Source organism: Megascapheus bottae, chromosome 13, assembly GCF_031878675.1.
Source record: "Megascapheus bottae isolate mThoBot1 chromosome 13, mThoBot2.hap1, whole genome shotgun sequence".
NCBI lineage: Eukaryota > Metazoa > Chordata > Mammalia > Rodentia > Geomyidae > Megascapheus > Megascapheus bottae.
In genome coordinates this window covers 31,828,637-31,850,742 of record NC_143521.1, presented here as the reverse complement: position 1 = coordinate 31,850,742, position 22,106 = coordinate 31,828,637, and the positions used below count along the sequence as shown (strand labels likewise).

The 22,106-nt window shown below is 44.7% G+C and overlaps 1 protein-coding gene across 2 annotated transcripts in view; it reads right to left on the bottom strand.

The window, feature by feature from the left end:
- Positions 1–11,288, bottom strand: part of Usp46 (ubiquitin specific peptidase 46) — a 61,535-nt gene extending 50,247 nt beyond the window's left edge. Inside the window, exon 1 of one of the 2 annotated variants that reach the window (XM_090343609.1) lies at positions 11,117–11,288. In XM_090343609.1, coding sequence (XP_090199735.1) covers positions 11,117–11,152 — 36 coding nt within the window. In that variant the 5' untranslated portion in view covers positions 11,153–11,288. Of the gene's footprint in view, positions 1–7,894; positions 7,937–11,116 lie in introns of those variants that run through there. The other variant, XM_090343610.1, reaches the window with a different exon arrangement.
- Positions 11,289–22,106: the final 10,818 nt, after the last annotated feature.

Here is a 22,106-nt window from a genome sequence, read left to right as displayed (position 1 = left end):
GAGCTGAAGAGCACAGAGACAGTACCAAGGCCCAGAGTTCAAGCCCCTCAACTGACAAGACAAAACAAAACAATAGAAAGATAGCCCCTAGCCCAACACCAGTGGGTCACACCTGTAATCCTAGCTGCTCAAAAAACTGAGATAGAAGGCAAAAAAAAAGGCAAAAAAAAAAAGTCCATCAGATTCTTATCTCAATTACTCACAAAACAAAAACAAAAAAAGGAAAAGAAAATCCAAAAGTGGAGCGATAGTTCAAGTGGTAGAGCACTAGCCTTGATTAATAAATGTCGGGAACAATCCCCCAGTCCTGAATTTAAGCCCCAGTACTGGCACAAAGATAAAATAAAAAGTAAAAAACCAGGGGCCGGGAGTTTGGCCTAGTGGTAGAGTGCTTGCCTAGCATGCACGAAGACCTGGGTTCAATTCCTCAGTACCACATTCACAGAAAAAAGCCAGAGGTGGTACTGAGGCTCAAGTGGTAGAGCTCTGGCCTTGAGAAAGTCCAAGGACAGTGCTCAGGCCCTGAGCTCAAGCCCAGGACTGGCACCAAAAAAATATATATAAAATAAAATAAAAATAAAAAACCAGAGTGAGGATATTCTTTATACATCATTCACCATCAAGATACAAAAAAAAAAAAAGAGGCAATTCAGGACAGATGAATATACATACATATATGTGCATGCGTGTGTGTGTGTGTGTGTGTGTGTGTGTGTGTGTGTGTGTGTGTTGGTTTGTTTTGTCGGTTGTGGGGCTTGAACTCTGGGCCTGGAACTTGTCCCTGAGCTCTTCAGCTCAAGGCTACTGCCCTACCCCTGGAGCCTCAGTGCCACTTCTGATTTTCTAGTGGTTAATTGGAGATAAGAGTCTCATGGTCTTTAGTGCCTGAGCTGGCTTGGAACCAAGATCCTCATCTTAGCCTCCTGAGTAACTAAGATTACAGGCATAAGCCACTGCGCCTGGCTCAGATGGTTATATATTGTACATGCTATTTGCATATTTAAAAGCCAATGGGAAAAGATAAACACATTTGTTTGTATGCACAGAAGAAACATCTAAATAGAAGCCTAAGAAATTATAAATAGGGGGAGGGAAATGGGTACCAATACATGTGAAAGGGTATCAATGTACTACGTGAATTAATGCACCTTCTATCTGGCAAATATCATGTAACCCTTTTACTAATTACAATAAAAAATGCAAAAAAAAGAAATTATAAATATTGATAAATGTCAAGAAAGGAATTAGATGGGTCTTTTTTTTTTAGATGGGTCTTTTATTAAACACATACCCTTTAGCAAATTTTGAAATTTCTGATCTGTGACCACCAATTATCTATTCAAAACGTTATTTAAAAACTTTTAGGAACTCAGCTATGGCTTATGCACCAGCCTTGAATTTAAAAAGTCAAGTAAGAACACAAGGCACTGAGTTCAAATTCCAGTACTAGCATACACATCAAAAAAAACTGCAGCTGCCATCCAAGCTACTCTGGATCTGAGATCTGAGGTATCTGGTTCAAAGACAGTCGGAGCAAGAAAGTCCACAAGAGGCTGACCTACAATTAACCACCAAAAAGCCAAAAGTGGTAGACTACTAGCCTTGAGCAAAAAAGCTCAGGGACAGGACCCAGCCCCGGACTGGAAGCTCCAGGACTGGCACACATGTGTGTGCACATTCACACACCTACATACTCACACGTTACATCTCCTCGTTCATCTCTCAGTAATTATTTATTGAGCATCTATCACTTGTATGCTATACCATGCTGACAACTGGGAAAGCAGCAATGATAAGCGTAGCTCCTGCCCTCAAATAGTTACCACTCAGCATGGCAGTTTCTTGACCTTGAATGCTCTTCAGAATCAACTGGGGCCCTTAAGACATACGCATACACATACACATACACACACACACACACGCACGCACCCATGCATAAAATCCACTCCAGGCTATCTACACCTATATATTTTCAGGAACTATGAGACTGAGGTCCTTTGCAACATGCAGATGAAATAGCCTCCCACTGGTAAAAACCACTTGGTAGAGAATTTTAAAAACATATAGTGTATCAATTTGCTTTTCTATTACCATTACCCAAAACTGGGTAACTTATACAGACAAGGCGGAAATTTAGCTTACAGGCCTAGAGCCTGAGACAACAAACAGCATAATGCAGGCTCTGGTGAAGGCCTTGCAGTGGATGGCATCTTATCGCAATGGCAGGAACAAGGGTGAGAAGACCAGATCTGGTATTATCAGGCAAAAAGCAAGAAAGTTGGGAGGGGCTCTGCTTACTCTAGTCTAACAGCCCTTTGACGAGCACTGGCTAGTCAGGATCCTCTGAAAACAACATCAGTTACTTTGGAGGGCATTCCCTCTAATAATCTAACAACCTCCTAGCAGGCTCATCTCTTGAAAGTCTCACCATCACTATTCTGGGGACCCAAGCCTCAATACATGGCCTCTAGCAGAGGTCAGAGGGGTGGATTTTATAGCTACATTCTGGAGAAATGAAGGCACATGGGAAAAGTCAGGACCAAGCATTCACCACTGCCCTGTTTTCAGATACAGTGTTTTGGAAACCATTAATTGTCTCTAAATATGAGAATGAGTAAGTCAGCCATAGCTAAGTCCAAGAATACAGCCATAGAGCAATCAGAAATAACCGAGATCCTTGTGTCAGCATAATCTCAAAGAAATATAGTTGTAAAAAGCCACATTTTTATGCCCACACACTGTCATATCACTATGGATTTATAAATAAAGACATGTACTGTAGACACTATATCAACTCCATGAAGATGGAGGGCACTGAGTGATGTTTTTTAAAGGTATTATGCCTGAAAAAGTATTTTTTTGATTTAACCCAAATATGACTAAATTTCAAAATCCATAAGTCAGAAAGGTAGTTATTTCCACATATAGCATACTATATTCTTTTTCTCTATATTCTTCTGGATGTTGATGTTTGATGGCTAACTATTTTGTTAAAGTTGTTGGTTTTTTTTTAAGACATCCACAGTGTTGTGATATATAACCAGAGCTCAGATTTTCTATTCCAAAAGCAAGACATAGTCAAAATCTAGCTATTTAATATCAAAAAAATACACCTACAGAAAGGCAGTAACCCACAGCTCTAGCTTTTGACATTAAATCATTACCCTAAATAACTTTACATTGATTTCAAAAACTTTCACAAGGCGGCTAATTTCTATAAGCAATATTTTTAAAAGGCCAAGGCTATTACCTGAGAAAAGCAGTATTTTTCAAAGCATGCCCCTGACGTCTTCTAGGACACAGTCTAGGGAATGGGGAGAGGGAAGGAGTGCTTATTGAAAATGCATGTCCCAGGGCCCCCACCGTAGACCTACTCCATCAAAATCTCTAAGGATAGACTCACAGTCTATTTTAGTTGTTGCTTTGGGTTTTTTGGTGTATGTGCCAATCTTGAGAAAAGAACTTAAGGCATGGGCCCCGTTCTTTAGCTTGTTTTTTTTTTCTTTTTATCAAAGCTAGCGGTTCTACCACTTGAGCCACACCTCCACTTCTAGTTTTTTTTTTGTTTTTTGAGTAATTGATTAGAGATAAGAGTCTCACAGACTTTCCTGCCCATAGTTCCTTCTAACTATGATCCTTTAGATCTCAGTCTCCTAGTAGCTAGTGTTACAGGTTTGAACCACCAGCACCAGACTCAGAATCTGAATTTTAATGAGACAATACACATGTGGGCATCATTCTTTGGCACACCAAAGATCCACTGCATGAGTATACTGAGGTTTAAACTCAGGACCTGGGCTGGATTCGAATCAGGATCCTCCAGATATCAGCCTTCTGAATAGTGGAGTTACAAATAGGAGCTACCCACAAGCCAGTTCTTAGATCTGTAACTCTCTGCCTTCTCTGCTTTGCATTAGTCTTCCTGATGATCTTATTCATTGACCCTTTCCCTGTTTTCAGACAAAACCTGCAGACTCCCAAACCTTGAAAACTACTTCCCAGTCTCAGGGGTCAAAACAATCTAGCACAAGCCACCTCGCTTCACTAGTAAACAAGAAAAGGCAAATTTAAACTGAGGGGGGGGGTCGGTGGGGGGGATGCAAATTAGTGAAAGAGTAGTTGTTAAGCATGCACAGGGCCCAGGGCTCAGTGCACTTGCGCTACCAAAATCAGAAAATTAAATGAATGAATAAACTACAAAAATGCAATTTCACACACATCAGATTGGCAAAACGCCATGCCTAGCAATATCAAGTGTCTGCAAGCACGTGGAACAACTGGAGGTTCCCCCCACCCCCCAACCCGGCCCAATGCTGCTGGCTAGATGACAAATCGGTACAGCTGCTTTGGAGAGCAATCTGGAAACATATGAAAGTGGAAGATGCCCATTTCCTTTGACCTAGAATTTCTCTTCCAGATGTATGCCACTGAGAAATTTTAGACATTTACAATGACATTTGTAGCATTAAAACACTAAAGCAGGACAAATGGGAAAACAATAAGCCTAAGGGACAACCAACAATAAAATGTTGTCCATTACCAAACATGCATTTGAAGGAATATTATATAGCAGTTAAAACTAACTAGAACTATGTCTATCTTAATAGATAATTCCACAAATCGTAAGTTAAGTAATATTAACAAAAGGATTCGCTCCTTGTTCCACAACTCTAAATTATTTTGAGCTGGTTTTAAGGGGGTGGGGGAGTGGTAAGAGGTCAAATCACCAAAAGACACCTTTTAGATATTTCTAAATTTGGTATGTCATAAAACCTCAACTACTCACAATTGCTAAGGAAAGGCTGGAGGGGTAGGAAAAAGTAGGAAAAACTCTCTTAATTGAAAATAATCAGATTTCAAATTTACTATCAATTACAACCTAAACATTCAAAATTCTCTACTAGTGAAACAAAGTATATAGATTTATTATATGGGTGAACTGGACTACAAAACTAATATCCATAAAGGTATACTGATATTTCATTCTAACTAAATATTGGCATTTAACGTTGTTTTCCCTTAGGATTCCAAGAAAAACACAAAATCTGCAGACTTAATTTTCAGGTCTTGACATAACATAAACTGTAGAATATTGGACCTGTGGAGCCAGGACCGAGTTTTTTTTTTTTTTTGTCCTTTAAACATTAACCAACTTCACTTCAGGCTGCAATTTTTAAAAACCTAACCACTATCAGAGTAAATCCTCTCATATAATTGTAACTGTTCTTGGCATGAAGACTATAAACTTCCAGTTGTCAGTTATCTTTAAAGAATGACAGAAAGTTTAAAAACAAAAGGCAAGCTTTCTTCTCACTCACATCATGATTATTTATATAATTATCTCACATCACATTATTTTTTTTTTAAATTCCAGCCAGGTTTTAGTGGCTCACACTTATAATCCTATTACTCAGTACACTGAGATCTGAGGATCTCAGTCTGAAGCCAGTCTAGGCAAGGAAAATCCATGAGACTCTTATCTCCAATTAATCACCAAAAAGCCAGAAGTAGAGTTATGACTCAAGTGGTAGAGCACCAGCCGTAAGCAAAAAAGCAAACAGACAGTATCTAGGCTTTAACTCCAAACCCCAGTACCAGCACAACACACACACAAACAAAAAGTAATACCAAACATTCTCAAAATACAGTTAATTTAATAAGTTAAAGTTTCTTTAAGGTGGGTGCACTGGCTCACACCTGTAATCCTAACTACTCAGGAGGCTCAGATCTGAGGATCGCAGCTCAAAGCCAGCCCAAGCACTGAAGTTGGTGAGACTCTTATCTCCAATTCATCACTAGAAAATCAGAAGTAGCACTGTGGATCAAGAGGGAGGGTGGTAGCCTAAAGCTGAAGAGCTCAGGAACAATGCCTAGGCCATGGGGGAAGGTAGTAACCTTGAGCTGAAGAGCTCAGGGACAGCACCCAAGCCCAGAGTTCAAGTCCCAGGCTCAACCAAAAAAAACCCTTCATTTTTGTTGCCAGATTTTACCCTCCCCTCTATCTGAATATGACTTCATTTCTTTAAGAGAATTCTAACTTGGCACTCAAGCTGGAATATTATCCTGAGATTGTTCCATGACACTAAAATGCTAACATGTGATCAATTCTGCATTGGTTTAAACAAGGTAGCTAGAGAGTCCAGTGGTGTCTAACCAATTAAGAGACGTAGTATTTTATAAAGACTTTTTGTGTGCGTTCCAGTACTGGAGCTTGAACACAAGGCTGTACATTTTTGCCTGGCTTTTTCCATCCAAGGCCGCTGCTCTACCACTGGAACTACACGTCCACTTGTGACTTTTTGATGATTTATTAGAGTTAAGAGTCTCGGGGGGGGGGGGGGGGCAGAAGGATGGCCTAGTGGTAGAGTGCTTGCCTAGCATGCACGAAGCCCTAGGTTTGTTTCCTCAGTACCACACAAAGAGAGAAAAAGCTAGAAGTGGTGCTGAGGCTCAAGTAGCAGAGTGGTAGCTTTGAGCACAGAGAGGCTCAAGGACAGTGCCTCGCCCTGAGTTCAAGCCACAGGACTGGCCAAAAAAAAAAAAGTCTCATGGATTTGGCTGCCTAGGCTACTCAGGCTAGCTTTGAAGCATGATCCTTAGACCTCAGCTTCCTGAGGAGCTAGGATTACAGGCATGAGCCATCAGTACCCAACTATAAAGACTTTAAGAAATACTGCTCATTAACACATAACTGTCTCAGCCTTCCAAGTAACTAGCATTAGAGTAAAACACACAGAGATAGAGACAGAGTTTTACACGATGAGAAAAACTCAAATTCCCAAAGAACACAACTTTCCCAAAGCCACCATGAGATTCATGTTTAACTGAAAAGAATCCCAGTGGTACAGGTTCCAGGGCTAACTATCAGCAAGTCCTCATCTGAAATAAAAGGCAGCAGACATAGAAAGTGTGTTTGAATATGAAAGAAACGCCCTGTCCCACTCTTCCATCTCCCCCCTGTACTGCAACTGAGACTTCATTTACCTGAATCAGTATTGAAATGGCTTCATCTTTACCTCCCTTATGTCCAAGCGGTAGAATGGCTAAGCAGGGAGTCCCCTCATTCATATTAGGTTCCTGCATAGAGTATGTGCCTACATTAGCTTAGCAGAACCTCAACAGACAGCTATTGACATGTGCAAAACTTCTCATTTAGTTTTTTTGTTTGTTTTTTTGTCATGCGGCTTGAACTCTGGGCCTGGGCGCTGTCCCTGAGCTCTTCAGCTCAAGGCTACGAGCTCTACCCTTTGAGCCACAGCACCACTTCTGGTTTTCTGGTGATTAATTGGAGATCAGAGTCACGGGCTTTAGAGCCCAGGCTAGCTTTTGAACTGTGATCCTCGGATCTCAACCTCCTGAGTAGATAGAATTACAGGAGTGAGCCATGGCACCCGACTGCCATTTAGTTTTAATGTTGTTTTATTTTGTTTTGCTTGTGGTTTTGTTTTTGTTTTTATTTTCTTGTAGTTCTGAGTACCATGTCCCAGGCCTCATATAAGATAGGAAAGCGCTACCATTTAGCTCCCCAGCCACCAACACTTGTCATGTCTTTGATACACAGTATTTCCCCCAGCATGTATCTTTTCCCTTTTCTCCCCACCCTCAATCCAAAGCAGAAAACTATAAAAGACAGAGAAAAAAAACAACACACCTTTTTTTGTCCCTGCCTTAATAATTCATACACTAGACATTAAATCCATTGGTCTGGACACAAATCAGAGGATTATCAACAAGGGACATTTTCTCATGCTTGGTCGCAGCTAGAGCATTCTCGAAATTACAACACACCAGCTAAACAAGCTTTATTATCTTTGAACTACCCAGACATCGCCATGTGGCCATGCTCACTTGCCGTAAGCAAGTTGATCAAGAATGACTACAGCAAACAACTCACCCAGCACAAGTGAATGAGAGCCAGCATTAAGCTTCCAAAGGACAATAAAACTTCAGTAGTGTGAGAAGGAAGAGGAAGGATGAAAACATATTCCACGTCGCCTATTCCACGTTGCCTATAGCTAAAAGTGGCATGAGAAATAAGGAGAAGAGATATGGTATTTAGTCATCAATCATAGGAAGATTTTGCCACAAGTTTTGCTTTGCTTTGCTGGAGGAAAGATTACTTTTCAGTGCGGGGACCGGGTCTGTGGTAGAGTATCTTTCAAGACCCTGAGTTCTATCCTCAGCATCAGCTCAAGACAAAGCAATCCCTACTTGATTTGCTTTCATTACACCTATTCAACCCAGCAAGGACCAAAAGGGAGTTGGGAAAAATCAAGAAGAGACCCAGAGAAATGCCCAATAGGCAAGTGAGATGTCCCCCCCACACACACTCAGAAAAAATAAAAGATAAACAGACATACCTGGAAACAATTCATCATCCAATGAAGACTCTAACAGAGAGATCCAGGAAACATTTATATCTGCCTAGGTGAAGGACTGCAGGTTCCTCATCACCAGCCTTCTCCTCGGGGAAATGAGTCTGGGAGAGGCAGAGGTGACCTGCACAGCCTTTTATATGGGGTGGGGCTCAGGATTCCCATCCCAGATATTGTATACTGCCACGTTTACCTAAGTCAAACATGTGGGTTGTTTATCTATCAGGTTGGAGAAGGTATCATCTCCATCTTCCTGTAAGCAACTGAAAGGTGGCATCATTTAAAGAGATGATAACTGACAAAAACAGTCAGCACTTGCTGTGCGTTTTCTGGGTTGTACTAAGCCTGGAACCCCATGAAGTCACTTAATATAACTGTCTGACAAGATAGCCAACGTTATCATCCCCTTTTTATAGATAAAGAAAGCAAGACAGACAGCAGTTTGTTCAAGGATACAAGACCAGTATATTTAAGAAGCAGGGCCATGGGCTGGGAGTTGGGTCTAGTGGTAGAGAGCTTGCCTAGCATTCACAAAGACCTGGATTCGATTCCTTGGTACCACATACATAGAAAAAGCTGGAAGTGGTGCTGTGGCTCAAGTAGTAGAGCTGTAGCCTTGAGAAAGCCCCAAGGACATTGCTCAGGCCTTGCGTTCAAGCCCCAGGACTGGCAAAAAAAAAAAAAAAAAAAAAAACAGGGCCTGAAAGCTGGGCATGGTGGTACATACCTATAATCCAGGGAAGGTTAAGATAGAAAGATGTCTAGTTCTAAGCCTGCCTGGACCTAGACTAAGATTTTGTGTCAAAGAACAAACCAACAAAAAGAAGCGGGACTTAAACATAGAGTTTGGCTTTCAAGTAGTTGCTCAAGCCCGCTGTGTCCAAATAGGGAAATAAAACTGTACTTAAGAATTATGATCCTCACTGTACACGGTGATCATCTTTAACTCATACCTTTCGGAATTGCCACAGGAAGTGGATACCATACTAGCTTGCTCCTCTCATGTCTGCACAACAGCCTGTCTCCCCTGGCAGAGGTTTACTAAAAGTAGATTTGTGACATTCAAGAGAGCCTGAGGCTGGCTTTATGGGACATGCCAGTTCTCTAGTGTCTAGCCTGGTTCACTAGGAAGAGATGTCACCACCACACACACGAGCAGGACAGAAGTACCAGCAGCAGCAGCAGCAGGGGCACAGCCTTGGGACTCTGTAGGCCTGAAACCACCCTAGCAAGTATGAAGATGGCATTCACAGCTCCCCTCGGGAGCTGGCAGCAGCAGATAGACACCGAAAAGCATCACCATCTCACTGCACCAAGCAACATTAATGCCACTTGACAAGAAGAAGCTGAGAACCATGCTCTAGGAGGAGAAAAGAAAGGAGTGGGGGAAAAGGAAGAAATGGAAAGGTTCCAGAAGACGCCAGTTTTAACTATGAACTCTCCTGCACCAATGCAGAGCAGTATCACCAGGAGAAGCCTGGGGTTTACACTGCTAGTCCCCATCTTGCCCCACTCACCCCTTAAGTAATACATGGCTCCTTAATGCCATGTGTTGAATCTGCAACAGAATATGAGACAGAGGACTGTTTTGGGGAGAAGGGCAACAAGATCTCCTTACCCCAAGGCTTCATTTCATTCAAGGGTGTATCAGCTTTTGAGGAGTTTCCCCCAAACTAGCAAAGAAAAAGCATGCCTTCCACCTCAAAAGGACACGAGGGTGTTCTGGAGAATGGAGGCAAACATAGACCCTCATGCTCTGTACAGAGCACCCTGGCCTTACACCCATGCTGAGCTCCTCAAGGCACTGACGAGAGAGAGGGTGCCAACCCGGACCACCCAGGGGACCCAAAGGCTGGAAAGCAGTTTCCGCAGAAACTGAAAAAGGAATGGAAAGAAAGCCATGGAAGAGACCTGAACTAAAGTCACCCTAGGGTCATGGCCCGGCAATGTCCGGGCTGTGCCCATGCGTGCCAGCTTCCTAGGAGTCTCCAGCGAACGGCAATGGGACACAATCCTGGCAACCTCCTGTGCGCCCACAGCCGTTCTCGAGGACCGGCGGCGAACGTGGCCAGCACAGCGCCTCGGTTCCAGGCGGGGAGGCGAGGCAGGCGGCGTGCACCGGGTGGAAGTTCACCCCTGGAGACGCACACTTTTGCGCTTTTCTTTTGGAACAGTAGCTCTCTTCCATTGCAAATCTCTCCAGATGCCCTGATCACTATCGCCAAGTGCATTTTAAATACAAATACAAGCTGAACTCGGGAGGAGACAGGGCAGGTCAGCAGCCCAGCAAACGTTTAGTTACTGCAAGCAGAGGGATGGGTGCCCCCTCCCCGCCTCGGGCTCGCCCCCCCTCACCCTCCTCGGTCCCTCCAGCCCCCGGGACATCCACGCGCGAGGCCACCTCCCTCTCCCTCGCCCTCTCTCCCTCCCTCCCACCCACCGCACACCCCCCTCCAGCCGCTTCCACCGCAACCGGAGGGCGGGGGCACGCCGGCAGCCCCGGGATCCCGCGGTGGGCCGGGCTGGGGACCCCCGCAGGGACGGGGGAGTGGGGACGGCGGCCCCTCCCCCGGCAGCTGGGGCGGGGGGAGGTGTGCGCCCAGCCTGGCCCGCCCGGGGAGGCCCGGGAACTTCTGGCCGTGCGGGGCCCCGGGTCCACCGCGCGGGCGGCAGCGCGGCTCGGGTTCCCTTTCTTCGCCCGGCCCGCGGCGGGCGCGACCCCCGCGGCGGCGGTCACTCACCATATTACAGATGGAGGCGATGTTTCGGACAGTCATTAGTCTAAAGGTGGCAGCGATCCCGCACCGCCATCTTTACCAGGGGAAAAGAGGACCGGCCATGGTGGAGCGCCCGCGGCGGGGGAGGCCGGGCGGCGGCGGCGGCGGCGGCGGCCTGGGTCCGGCTCTCGGTCGGGCTTGGAGAGGAGGCCGGGCGGCGGCGGCGCGGCGGCGGCGGCGGCGGCGGCGGCGGCGGCGGCGGCGGGAGGCGGGGAAGGGGAGGGCGGGAGGCAGCGCGGAGGGCGGGGAGTGGCGGAGCGAGGGAGCCTGGGCCGCGGCCACAGGCGCCGGGAGGAGGAGAGCAAGAAGGAGGGGCGGCCGGGCCCCACGGGAGTCCCGGCGGCTGCCCGAGCGCTCGCCCGGCCCGGCCTGGTTCCCGGTGCTGGGCGCCCCGAGCCTGCGGCCGCCGCCCGTGCACCTCGCCGCGCGCCCGCCGCGCCCGGGCCGCCTGCGCCTGCCGAGGTCCTGCCGGCCGCAGCGCGGACGCCGCCGCCGCCGTGTCTCCCCTCCCGGGGTGAACCCCGGAACCTCTGTCCGTGCGCTGGGCAGCTCGGGCCGGGGACGGACGCCGAACTGGAGGGGGGCCGGCAGGGAAGGGAGCGAGTGCTGCCCACCTCTGCTCGTCCTCCCCAGCGAATGTCCCCACCCGGCCTCCTGCAGTCCCCGGGGTTCTTTCTTTCTTCTTCTCTTTTCTGCTGGAGGACATTATGGGCAGGGGTGAGTAAGGCCAATTTGAAGTTTCTCCCCAGGGTTCAAGCCAGATGGCACCCACGGGAAGCTGAGAAGTTGAAATAAAATGGGGTCAGGTCGTGGGAGTGGAGTGACGGGCCAGCTGCCCGGGACAGGACGGGATTCCGGGTCTGGGTGCTCAGGCAGTCTGTGACATCCGCAGGTACAAGGGAAACGTTCAGGTTGTGGGCAGCAGACATGGTCCAAAGAGTGGAAAGAACAAAACTTTTCCGCACGCTCGAGGAAGCCCTGTCCCCTCGCTGGGGCACCTAACGAACCTGGCTTTGGGATGGGCGCTGCTTAGACGCAAAGCCACATTCAGGACATGGCTTAGACAAGCTCCACTTCCGCGTGCAAGGTTACAGTCCAGTGCTTTCACCAGAAGAGCGGAACACCAGAGACGACAGACGCAATAAATTCTAAACCAATCCACCTAATGACAGAATGACGTCGAGAAGAAAGTGATGTAATTGAACGACAGCTACTGAAATCCAACCCTGGCAAATATACTTCTGGGAAATAGTGTTAATACTCGTTAAGATCTCAGAGCCGTTGATTGCTGAAGACCAACACTGCTTCCTGAAGGCTTTGAGGTTTATGTCTGCACTACGTTTTTCAATTTTACAATTTTCCTCAACCATGTTAGGTCATCCTACCTAAATTTTATTTCCAAATAGATCCCTTGCCTTCCAATATTCCAGTGTTCTGGATCTGGGCCCTTCAAGCACAGAAGGGAGAGGCTGTGGAGAGACATTGCCAGCCTCTCCAACAATAGCTAACTTTGATCACAATTTGATTTCTTTTTTCCTTGACTCCTGCCTCCACACTTTGAGCTCTTATGGTTGGTCATGACATCCTTACATTCATAGTCTTCTACCATGACTCTTGCAGGTGGTAGACTCTGACCTTTTTCAGATCAGTAGTGATCACTCACCCTTAATCAGCCTCATTGGGGAAGGGAGCGAAGACAACCAGACCCTTCAACAAGTCAGACGTGGCCACAGAACTTTAAAGATTTGAGAATTATCAGCTAAGTGCAGGAGCAGTTTTTTTGTTATTGTTTTGTTTTTTGCCAGTCTTGGGGCTTGAACTCAGGGTCTAAGCACTATTCTTGGGCTTTCTCAAGGCTAGAGCGATACCACTTGAACCACAGCATCACTTCCAGGTTTTTCTATGTTCGAGGTACCAAGGAATGGAATCCAGGTCTTCGTGCATGCTAGGCAAGCACTCTTACCACTAGGCCAAATTCCCAGCCGAAATTCGTCACTTTTATACAACCACATAATAAAAATAAATGTAAAAACAAAAAACCCTCAGGCCTCTGAACTCAGTTTCATAGAAAGTCCACCATAAAAGCATTGGTTCAAAACTTAAACGTTATAAAGTTTTACACCATGATCAACTTCACTGTTTCTCCTAACATAGTCACATGGATTGCAAAGCCTACAGAGTGCAGAGATTTCTCTGATACAATGAAAACTAAATAGTCTCTGCTTCCCAAGCAGTCTCTTACCTCAGCAACAGAGCAGGATCGTTCCATGCCTTCTAACAAACTACAACTGAGGTGTTCAAGGTAGACAACCAGACTGAAAATGAGGCAGTTAGTCAGTTACATACACAACTTATCAATTGAACAGAGCAGAGGTTGTCAACCTCACGAATGATTAAATACATTTTACACTTCCATTGGGTTGGTATTCACAAGTCTAAAGGAGAGAAGGTTTGAGCTGAAGAATTATAACATTAGCTTTAGTCAGTGAGAAAGCATTCTGGGAGTGGGAAGAGGTAAAATCTTGAAAATGATGACTAGCTGATAAGAGAGTCTTAAGGGAAAGTGTTCCACGTATTCAGAACACATGAGCAAATGGAAGGATGGGCAGTGCATAGCCTCCATGAATATGAGGGAGGAAGTAACTCGAGTGCTGTCCCCCTTACTATACAGGATAGTCCCTGGGCCAATAGCACTGGCATCAACTGAGAGGTAAGCTGTACCCATCTGAGAATAAGCTAGACTCTACCCAAAGGTGGAACCAACAACTTGGTAGTTGCCTGGCTGCCAATCATTCACCTTTTCTAGTCTACTCTAGTCTACTCAGGAGAACTTCCTCTCCCTGGCTCTCAGAATCTGGGGTTCAGGTGTGTCTAGCTTTACCCGAGGCTCCAGAGGAAGGGCCAGGATCCAGACCTGCCCAATGAGGATACTTCATGACCCAGCCATGGGGCTTGGCCTCAGCATAGGGGATGTGATACAAACTGAGCCAGTAAGAGTGGACCCTGGGACTTTGCGGGAGAGAAATGCCCTCCCTGAGTTTACTGAGTGACTAACCAGTAGATGTAGAGCGTTCATCATTCCACTGACTGAGGATGAAGGCAACCCAGCAGGAGCTGAGCATGGAAAAGAAATCCTAACATCATTTATCCAATTGTGGCCAAATCTAAATTCTGCACTTTTCAGTACTTCAAAACAACTAATCTATTTTCTTTTGCTCCTGCAAATTGGGGGTCAGCTACTCACAACCGAGAGAATTCTAATTCACAGGTGTCTATCTCTCCCTGAAATTCATTAGGTTCATTCTACATTTCACACATTCTGTTTCCTCTCTTCTCTGCCCTCAAAACCCCTCTCTCAAAGTCTGACTCCTCCAAAAGGCACTTCCTAGATGGTTCTCCCACACATCCTCCTCCACCTATCCCACCAGTGAATATCGGAATCCATGTGGTCACTAGTTTTATACCCCGCTCATTTTCTGTCTGCTTCTCTGTTTGGGTGAAAATCTACTCACTCTTACAGAGCTCCAGACAGAAGACATACCTTCATTATGTTGTTAGAGAGCCATCCTGCTTCTGCCATAGCACTTGTATTTGTAAATATGTTTACTTTATGTAGCTCGGCATGGAGGCAGTGGGTAGTTATGGGGTAGATCCTACTCAGACTGCACTTGGGTAGCTTTCTCAACCTCTTCATCCCTCAACTTCTTTATTTACAAATGGAATACTTGGGGGGCTGAGATCTGAGGATCCCCATCCAAAGCCAGCCATGTCAGGAAAGTTCCTGAAAGTCTTTATCTCTACCAGAAAACTAGAAGTGGAGCTGTGGTTCGAAGTGGTAGCCTTAGTAGAGTGCTAGCCTTGAGAAAAAAGAGCTCAGGGACAGCACCCAGATGCTGAGTTCAAGCCCCACAATCAACAAGAAAATAAGTAAATAAAATAAAACAAAGACAATAACAGAAACCCTCCGAGTAGAAGTGTTACTTCCTATAAAATAGGCAGAGCATCACTTTTAGAACAAGGTGTAAGAAACATTCTTTTTGACCGCGGCGAGTTCCTCAGCCTCTTTATGCCTCCATGTCTTTATTTCTAAAATGAATACTCAGGAGGCTTAAGATTTGAATATTGTGATTCAAAGCAGCCAGGGCAGGAAGTTCTATGGAGAAAGTGCTTTGGGAGAACTAGTATTAAATCCCTCCTATTAGAGGAGAGAAATCTGAGGCTCAGAGAATTGAAGTAAGCATTATCTTTTAGTGGGTCCTTTGAATTCTATTAAGGGCAGCTTAGGTGAATGGGTTAGGATAGACTCTATATGTTAGTAAGTTCAAAGTTGAGAAGACAGGCTTTAAAGATATAGACTTTGAAGGGAAGAACACGCAGCAGAAAACAGAAGGTCTTGAAAGTACATCCAGTGGAGGTGAGGTGAGGCTGAGAGAAGGGGTGAAAGGGTTCTACTTGCTCTGGCTCTGCTTATCTCTTCCAGCTTTGATGTCAAACTCATCATCTTGCCAGAAACTTCCAGACTCCCAACTCACCACCACCATTTCTGTTCTAAGTCCATTGGTCCCTCACAGTTCACTGTCATCGAAGTCTTCTCTGTCTCATAGTCTCTAGGAAGTTCTAATCAATGATTACTTTTGGTGGTGGTGGTGGTTCTGGGGGTTTGAACCCAGGACCTGGGCACTGTCACTGAGCATTTCTGCTCAAAGCTAGTGTTCTACCACTTTGAGCCATAGCTCAAAAAGCTTCTGGCTTTTTGATAGTGAATTTGGAGAAGAGTCTCATAGACTGCACCTGAGCTGCCTACAATGCCATCTTCAGATTTCAGCCTCTTGAGCAGCAGCTAGGATTTCAGATGGAGCCATTGGCACCTGGCCAAAGACCACATTTTTTAAAATAAAAATCTCTTTAGAAACCTGAACTGTCTAGCTCAGCATCTGACACCGACACAGAAGGTTCTCAGCTACTTAACATGTCCTTCTTTACCTAGAACACTTGGTCAGGACCATTCTACTCACCATCTTGCTTCCTTAATAGTTTTCTCACTGCTCTGTGTTCTGGTCTGAATTATATAGAACTGGTTGTCTTAGTGAATGGGGGGGCGGGCTTAGGTAAATCACCAGAGGAAGTTGAAGCAAAAGGGCTTCCCTAGAGATAAGACTCCCTGGAGAGACTGGGATTGAAGGAGAGACATCTTGGGCAGAAGGAAGCAAAGAGATCAGTGGGCTTTGTCCAAAGATCTGTTCCTTTCATCAAGATTATCCATGTGATATTTATCGTCAAAAAGTGTGGGTTGAAGCCTGGCACGGTGGCTCTTGCCTGTAATCCTAGCTACTCAAGGGGCTGAGAACTGAGGATCACAGTTCAAAGTCAGCCTGAGCACTAAAGAAGTTGAGATTCTTATCTCCAATTAACCTCTAGAAATAGGGAAGTGGGGCTGTGGCTCAAGGGGTAGGGCGGTAACCTTGAGCTGAAGCACTCAGGGACAGTGCCCAGTCCCAGAGTTCAAGCCCCATGACCCACAAAAAAAGAAAAGGCCTTAAGGCCAACTGTAATCTCAGCTAAGTGGAGGATGTAAGTAGGTGGATCAAAGTGCAGGCTGGTCTCGCAAAAAAAAAAAAAAAAAAAACGCAATAGACTACCTCTTTAAGCAAGTAAGCTCAAGATCTAAATTCAAACCCTGATGAAAATTAATAAATAAACAAACAAAATGGCAAGTAGATTGTAAGGCTTGATGGGAAAGTTTTTAGAAAATGCTAGAAGTGGAGTGAGTCATCTTTCCACTTTCTGAGGAAACCACCATAAGCCTGCCTCCACCTTCTCAGTAAGCAGGCAGGATTATATTGACCTTTATCATAAGGGGATTTGATTGCTCTGCTTGCCACTAGATACTTTCAGAATGATAGGCACATAGAAGGTGCTCAATAAATGCCTTTGTTGCTTGAGAGTCCAGTAGAAAGAATATACTTAGAACACTAGAATAGTTGTTCAGTGTTAGATTAGGTTTAGAACAGGGGCAGTTACATTCCTTCCAGTCCACAAACACAACTTAGGGTAAAGAATAAATCATTGCTTCTGGTGATGCTGTCCCCATCATATCCTCCCAGCCCATGTGGATCCCTTTTCATCTTAACAACACCCCCCTCCAGCAGCAGCTGGCAGAAGGCAATGACACAGAAGATGCGCCTGAGGCCTTCTTCCCTCCACTCTACTGCATCTATGTTTCTTCTCTCTGGTCCTGTTTTTCTGGAAAGCTGCAAATCATGCGGCCCACTGAAAACAAGGTAGAATTGTGCAGATTCTCACTATGGTATTTTCTCCCAAATCATGTTAGGTTCCCACTTCTCCATTTCTTCTCAGAAATCATCAGGTGGGCATACTGAGGTCTTTACTCTGAAGGTCATACAAATGTCTCTATCCTGCTGCCAGTTGAGGAGCTCCATACCCTGTAAAGCACCCATACAAATGCTAGTCACCAACTGTGTCACCAATGGCTAGACAGAAGTAGGCCACGCCTACTCACCAAATGATGCATGCATTTAAGACACTCATTCACTTGTTTATCTTGATGCTGGTACTGGGGCTTGAACTCAAGACCACACATTTGGTTTGGCTTTTTCATTCGAGGCTATCTCTCTACCACCTGAGCCACAATTTCACTTCCACAATTCAGAGTATTCTGCCTGGGCAGGCTTCACATCATGATCCTTAGATCTCAGTCTCCTAAGTAGATAGAATTATAGGAATGAACCATCACCACCCCAGTTTAAAAAATTTTAAGAATTATTATTATTATTTTATTAATTTTTAAAAGAATTCTTACTATTTTATTGACTTTTTAAAGAATCATTATTACTATTGGTAAGTGGGTTTAATAGTCTCAAGAATACTAATGGATTCAAATGATAACAAACGGTTCTGGCTGTTTCTGGTAAAATTCTGGCTCAATTGGAACCATTGAAAACCACTCTAGAAGTTTCCACTAGGCACATTATACGTATTAGTATTCAGACTTGTTGAATAAAAGAATATAGTAAAGTATTTGCCTATCCTGTGAGAGGCCTGCGTTCAATCTGTAGGAAACACCCATGTGACTGTTATCTCTAATTAAACAAAGCAAAAAGCCTAGAATAGACCCCAAATGTGAGGCTGCCAGACTTGAGCAGAAAAGGCCAAGTAAAAGCATGAGACACTGATTTCAAGTTAGTATCAGCACTAATAAAATAAAATAAAATATACAAATACTCAAAATAGAATAATAAAATACAAGATGAACAAGTAAATACTCAGAAAGTATAAGCAATTATGGAGAAATAGCCAGCTTTAAAAAATAAAAATCAGCCAGGCTCATGCCTGTAATCCTAGCTACTCAAGAGGCTGAGATCTGAGGATAAAGGTTCAAAGCCAGCCCAGGCACAAAAGGACCTGAGACTCTTATCTCCAATTAACCTCCAGAAAATGGGAAGTGGGGCTTGGCTCAAGGGTAGTGTGGTAACCTTGGATTGAAGAGCTCAGGGACAATGCCCAGGCCCAGGGGTAGGGTGGTAGCCTTGAGCTGAAGAACTTAGGGACAGCGCCCAGGCTGAGTTTAAGCTCCATGAACCACACACACAAAAAAAGTAAAAATCAATGTAGGCAGGCACTACCTATAATTGTGGCTACTCAGGAGGTTGAGATCTGAAAAATCATGGTTCACAACCAGGCCAGGCAGGAAAGTCCATGAGACTCTTATTTTTAACTAACTACCAAAAAATCTGGAAGTAGAGCTGTGGCTCAACTGGTAGAATGCTAGCCTTGAGCACAAAAGTTCAATGAGAGTGCCCAGGCCTTAAGTTCAAGCCCCAGGTCCAGCACACACATAAAAATCAATGTTAACTAGAATGATGTGATAGTATAGTTATGTTCATCAAATTCAACCAATTTAGAGCCAAGACAGATTCAGACCACAGAACTTCAAGTTTGGTCTATCTACACATAGCCTTTTTTTTCCATATAATTTTTATTGTAATTAATAGAAGGGTTACATTATATTCACCAGATAGAAGTTGCATTACTTCACAAACATTGATACCCTTTCTCATGTCTTGGTCCCCCTTTCCCTCCCCTCCACCCCCACTCCTCATCTTGTTTTCCCCCCTTCCCTATCCGATTTCAAATAACCAAATACACATATATACAATATATCAGATAACAAGGTGAAATACTTACACACTTACTTTTATAGACTTCCCAGATATTTTTTTTACATTCTTAAGTCTAAAATTTCTCCCTAATCTCGATTTAATTCCCTAAAGTTCCAAATAATTTTGTAAGTGCAGTGAGCTAACCATGAAGAAGATGGGTTATGTCCATGTTAAGGCTTTCTCTGTTTAACTAATTAGGAGCTCATTTTACACTGAAATCCAATCCTAACAGAACATGATATATAACTATCACTCTTCAGAGAGACAAAAGCAGTCTGTCTAAATTCCCACTACTTCCTCTGCCAGCAAGTGAGGGCTAGGAGTTTTATAAAGTAAACTATGCAATTTTCCTGCTTTCTTTGTCTGTAAGAACTATGGTGTGTGTGGCGGGGAGGTCCTCACTTCGCATTAGGATAGTTTTCTGTGGGAAGATGTGACCACTGGTCCACAATTCACAGTGTATGGACTTTGACTTACGACACTGCACTGATCCATGTACATTCATCCCAAGCTGCTACATGACAAATGGCTCACAACTACAAAAGTCTGGCCTCTGGCTACCAACCAGAATAAAGTTCATTTGTCCCTATAAGTTTTATGGTGTGAGTCTTTGCTAATAGCTGTGGTAGACCAGCTATGGACTGACATTTGCTCATCTCTCATCTTGAGCTGAGAACCATAAGTTCTCTTCTTTTTCAGTAAGATATTCATTTAAAGTATATCTCCTAAAATCAAAGCTCCAAAATGCTGGGTGGCCCAAAGACTGTCAAGTTTCACTGTCACTGTGTTTAATTCCATTGGAATGAATGCCAACATATGAAATCTAATAAGTTCACCAAGTTCACATAAAAATTCAGGTTAGGACTGGGAATGTGGCTTAGTGGTAGAGTGCTTGCCTAGCATGCACGAAGCCCTGCGTCCAGTTCCTCACTATCACATAAACAGAAAAAGCTGGAAGTGGCACTGTAGCTCAAGTGGTAGAGTGCTAGCCTTGAGCAAAAAGAAGCTCAGGGACAGTGCCCAGGCCCTGAGTTCAAGCCCCAGGACTGGGTGCACACACACACATACATAAAGAGAGGGGAGACACACACACACACACACAGAGAGAGAGAGAGAGAGAGAGAGAGAGAGAGAGAGAGAGAGAGAGAGAGAGAGAGAGAGAGAGAGAGGGGGGGGGGGGGGAGGGAGATTCAGATGATCAACTTCTTTTGAACCAAAAGCTTTAAAGCTGGCATTCCTGGTAGAAGCCAAGAATAGCCTCCTTCTATGAGGACATTTCTCCTAATTCACCACAGCCCTCTAACCAGGCTCCACTCTTTTTTTTTCTTCCATTTTTTCCTTTGTCAGTTGTGAGGCTTGAACTCAGGGCCAATGCTTTACCATTTGAGCCACAGTGCCACTTTCGGTTTTAAATGGTTAGCTCGAAATATGAGTCTCATGGTGCTTTTCTGTCCAGGCTCTGGCTTTAGATCTCAGCTTCCAGAGCAGTTAGGATTACAGGCATGAGCCATGGCCCCTGGCTAGGTTCTTCACTCTTTTATACTACCTACCAGTAGGCATTGAAAATTCCATTCTAGGCCAGGCTCCTGCCTACAGCATTGGCAGCAACTTGAATAATCTTACAAGCTGCATGTGATTGTGGACCCTACCCTTTGTGAGTCAGTGGATTCAACAACACTGTTTAAAATTCAATAACTAAGGCAAATGAAATTATAAAACTGGATCATCATTTTTATGGAAAACCAGCTAAACAAATGTTTTGCTGAAAAGGTCAAGCATTAGGGGACTTTAATAAAATATGGAAAGCACTGTCCCTAGGGGAGATGAACAAGTCCAAAACAGCAGATGAGGACAGTGCTAATTGATATTTCAAATAGGAATGACTCTCATATCCTGGTGGAAAAGACACTGTGTTTCCTGATGAGATGAGGGCTCTGGGGCCCTGGGGACAGCAGCTGTGCAGGATATAAGGCTGTGGATACAGCAACACTGTGTCCCTGCCAATCCACAGAGGGAGTTCATTCACTGTCATAGAGAAATACATTGTAGAGGATCTAATGTTGCGGGAAAAGTACCCAAGAGTTCTAGGAATAGCAGGTGGTAAGAACCTCACTCCTGTCAATCAAGACCCAATCCTGAGGCTTGTCATGTGGCTCATGTCTGCAATCTCAGTCACTCAGGGGGAACAGAATGAGAGGATAATAGTTCAAGGCCAGCCAGGGCAAAAATACCACATCTCAACCAAAAACAAAGGGAGGGGGGTGGTAGACATGATGACGTACACCTGCCATCATAGTTAAGTAGGGAGGATAGGCAGAGGGACTGCAGCTCCAATGTCAACTCAGGCAACAGCATGAGGCCCTACCTGAGAAATAAAGTGAAAAAGGGCTGAGAGTGTGGTTCAAGTGAGAGATGGCTTATCTAGCATACACAAGGCACTTGGCTCCAACCCAGGAGTTCTAAGAAGAAAAAAAAAAAATTCAGCCCTGCAAGGAATCCAGCACTGCCAGTCCTTCTGGAAAGAATCAGGCTGTCCATCCTGAATTCTCTGGTTGATCTCCTGATCTTGTTTTGGAATAACTAGTCCATCTCCTTTACTCCCAGTCTCTGATGGGGTTAACCTCATGGGGCTATACATTCCATAGTCATCGATAGATCGATCAATCCGTCCGTCCGTCCGTCCGTCTGTCTGTCTGTCTGCCTGTCTCTTGCTGAGGGCTAAATCCAGGGTCCTATGCATGCGAAGCAAGCAATGTACCACCATCCAGCCATTT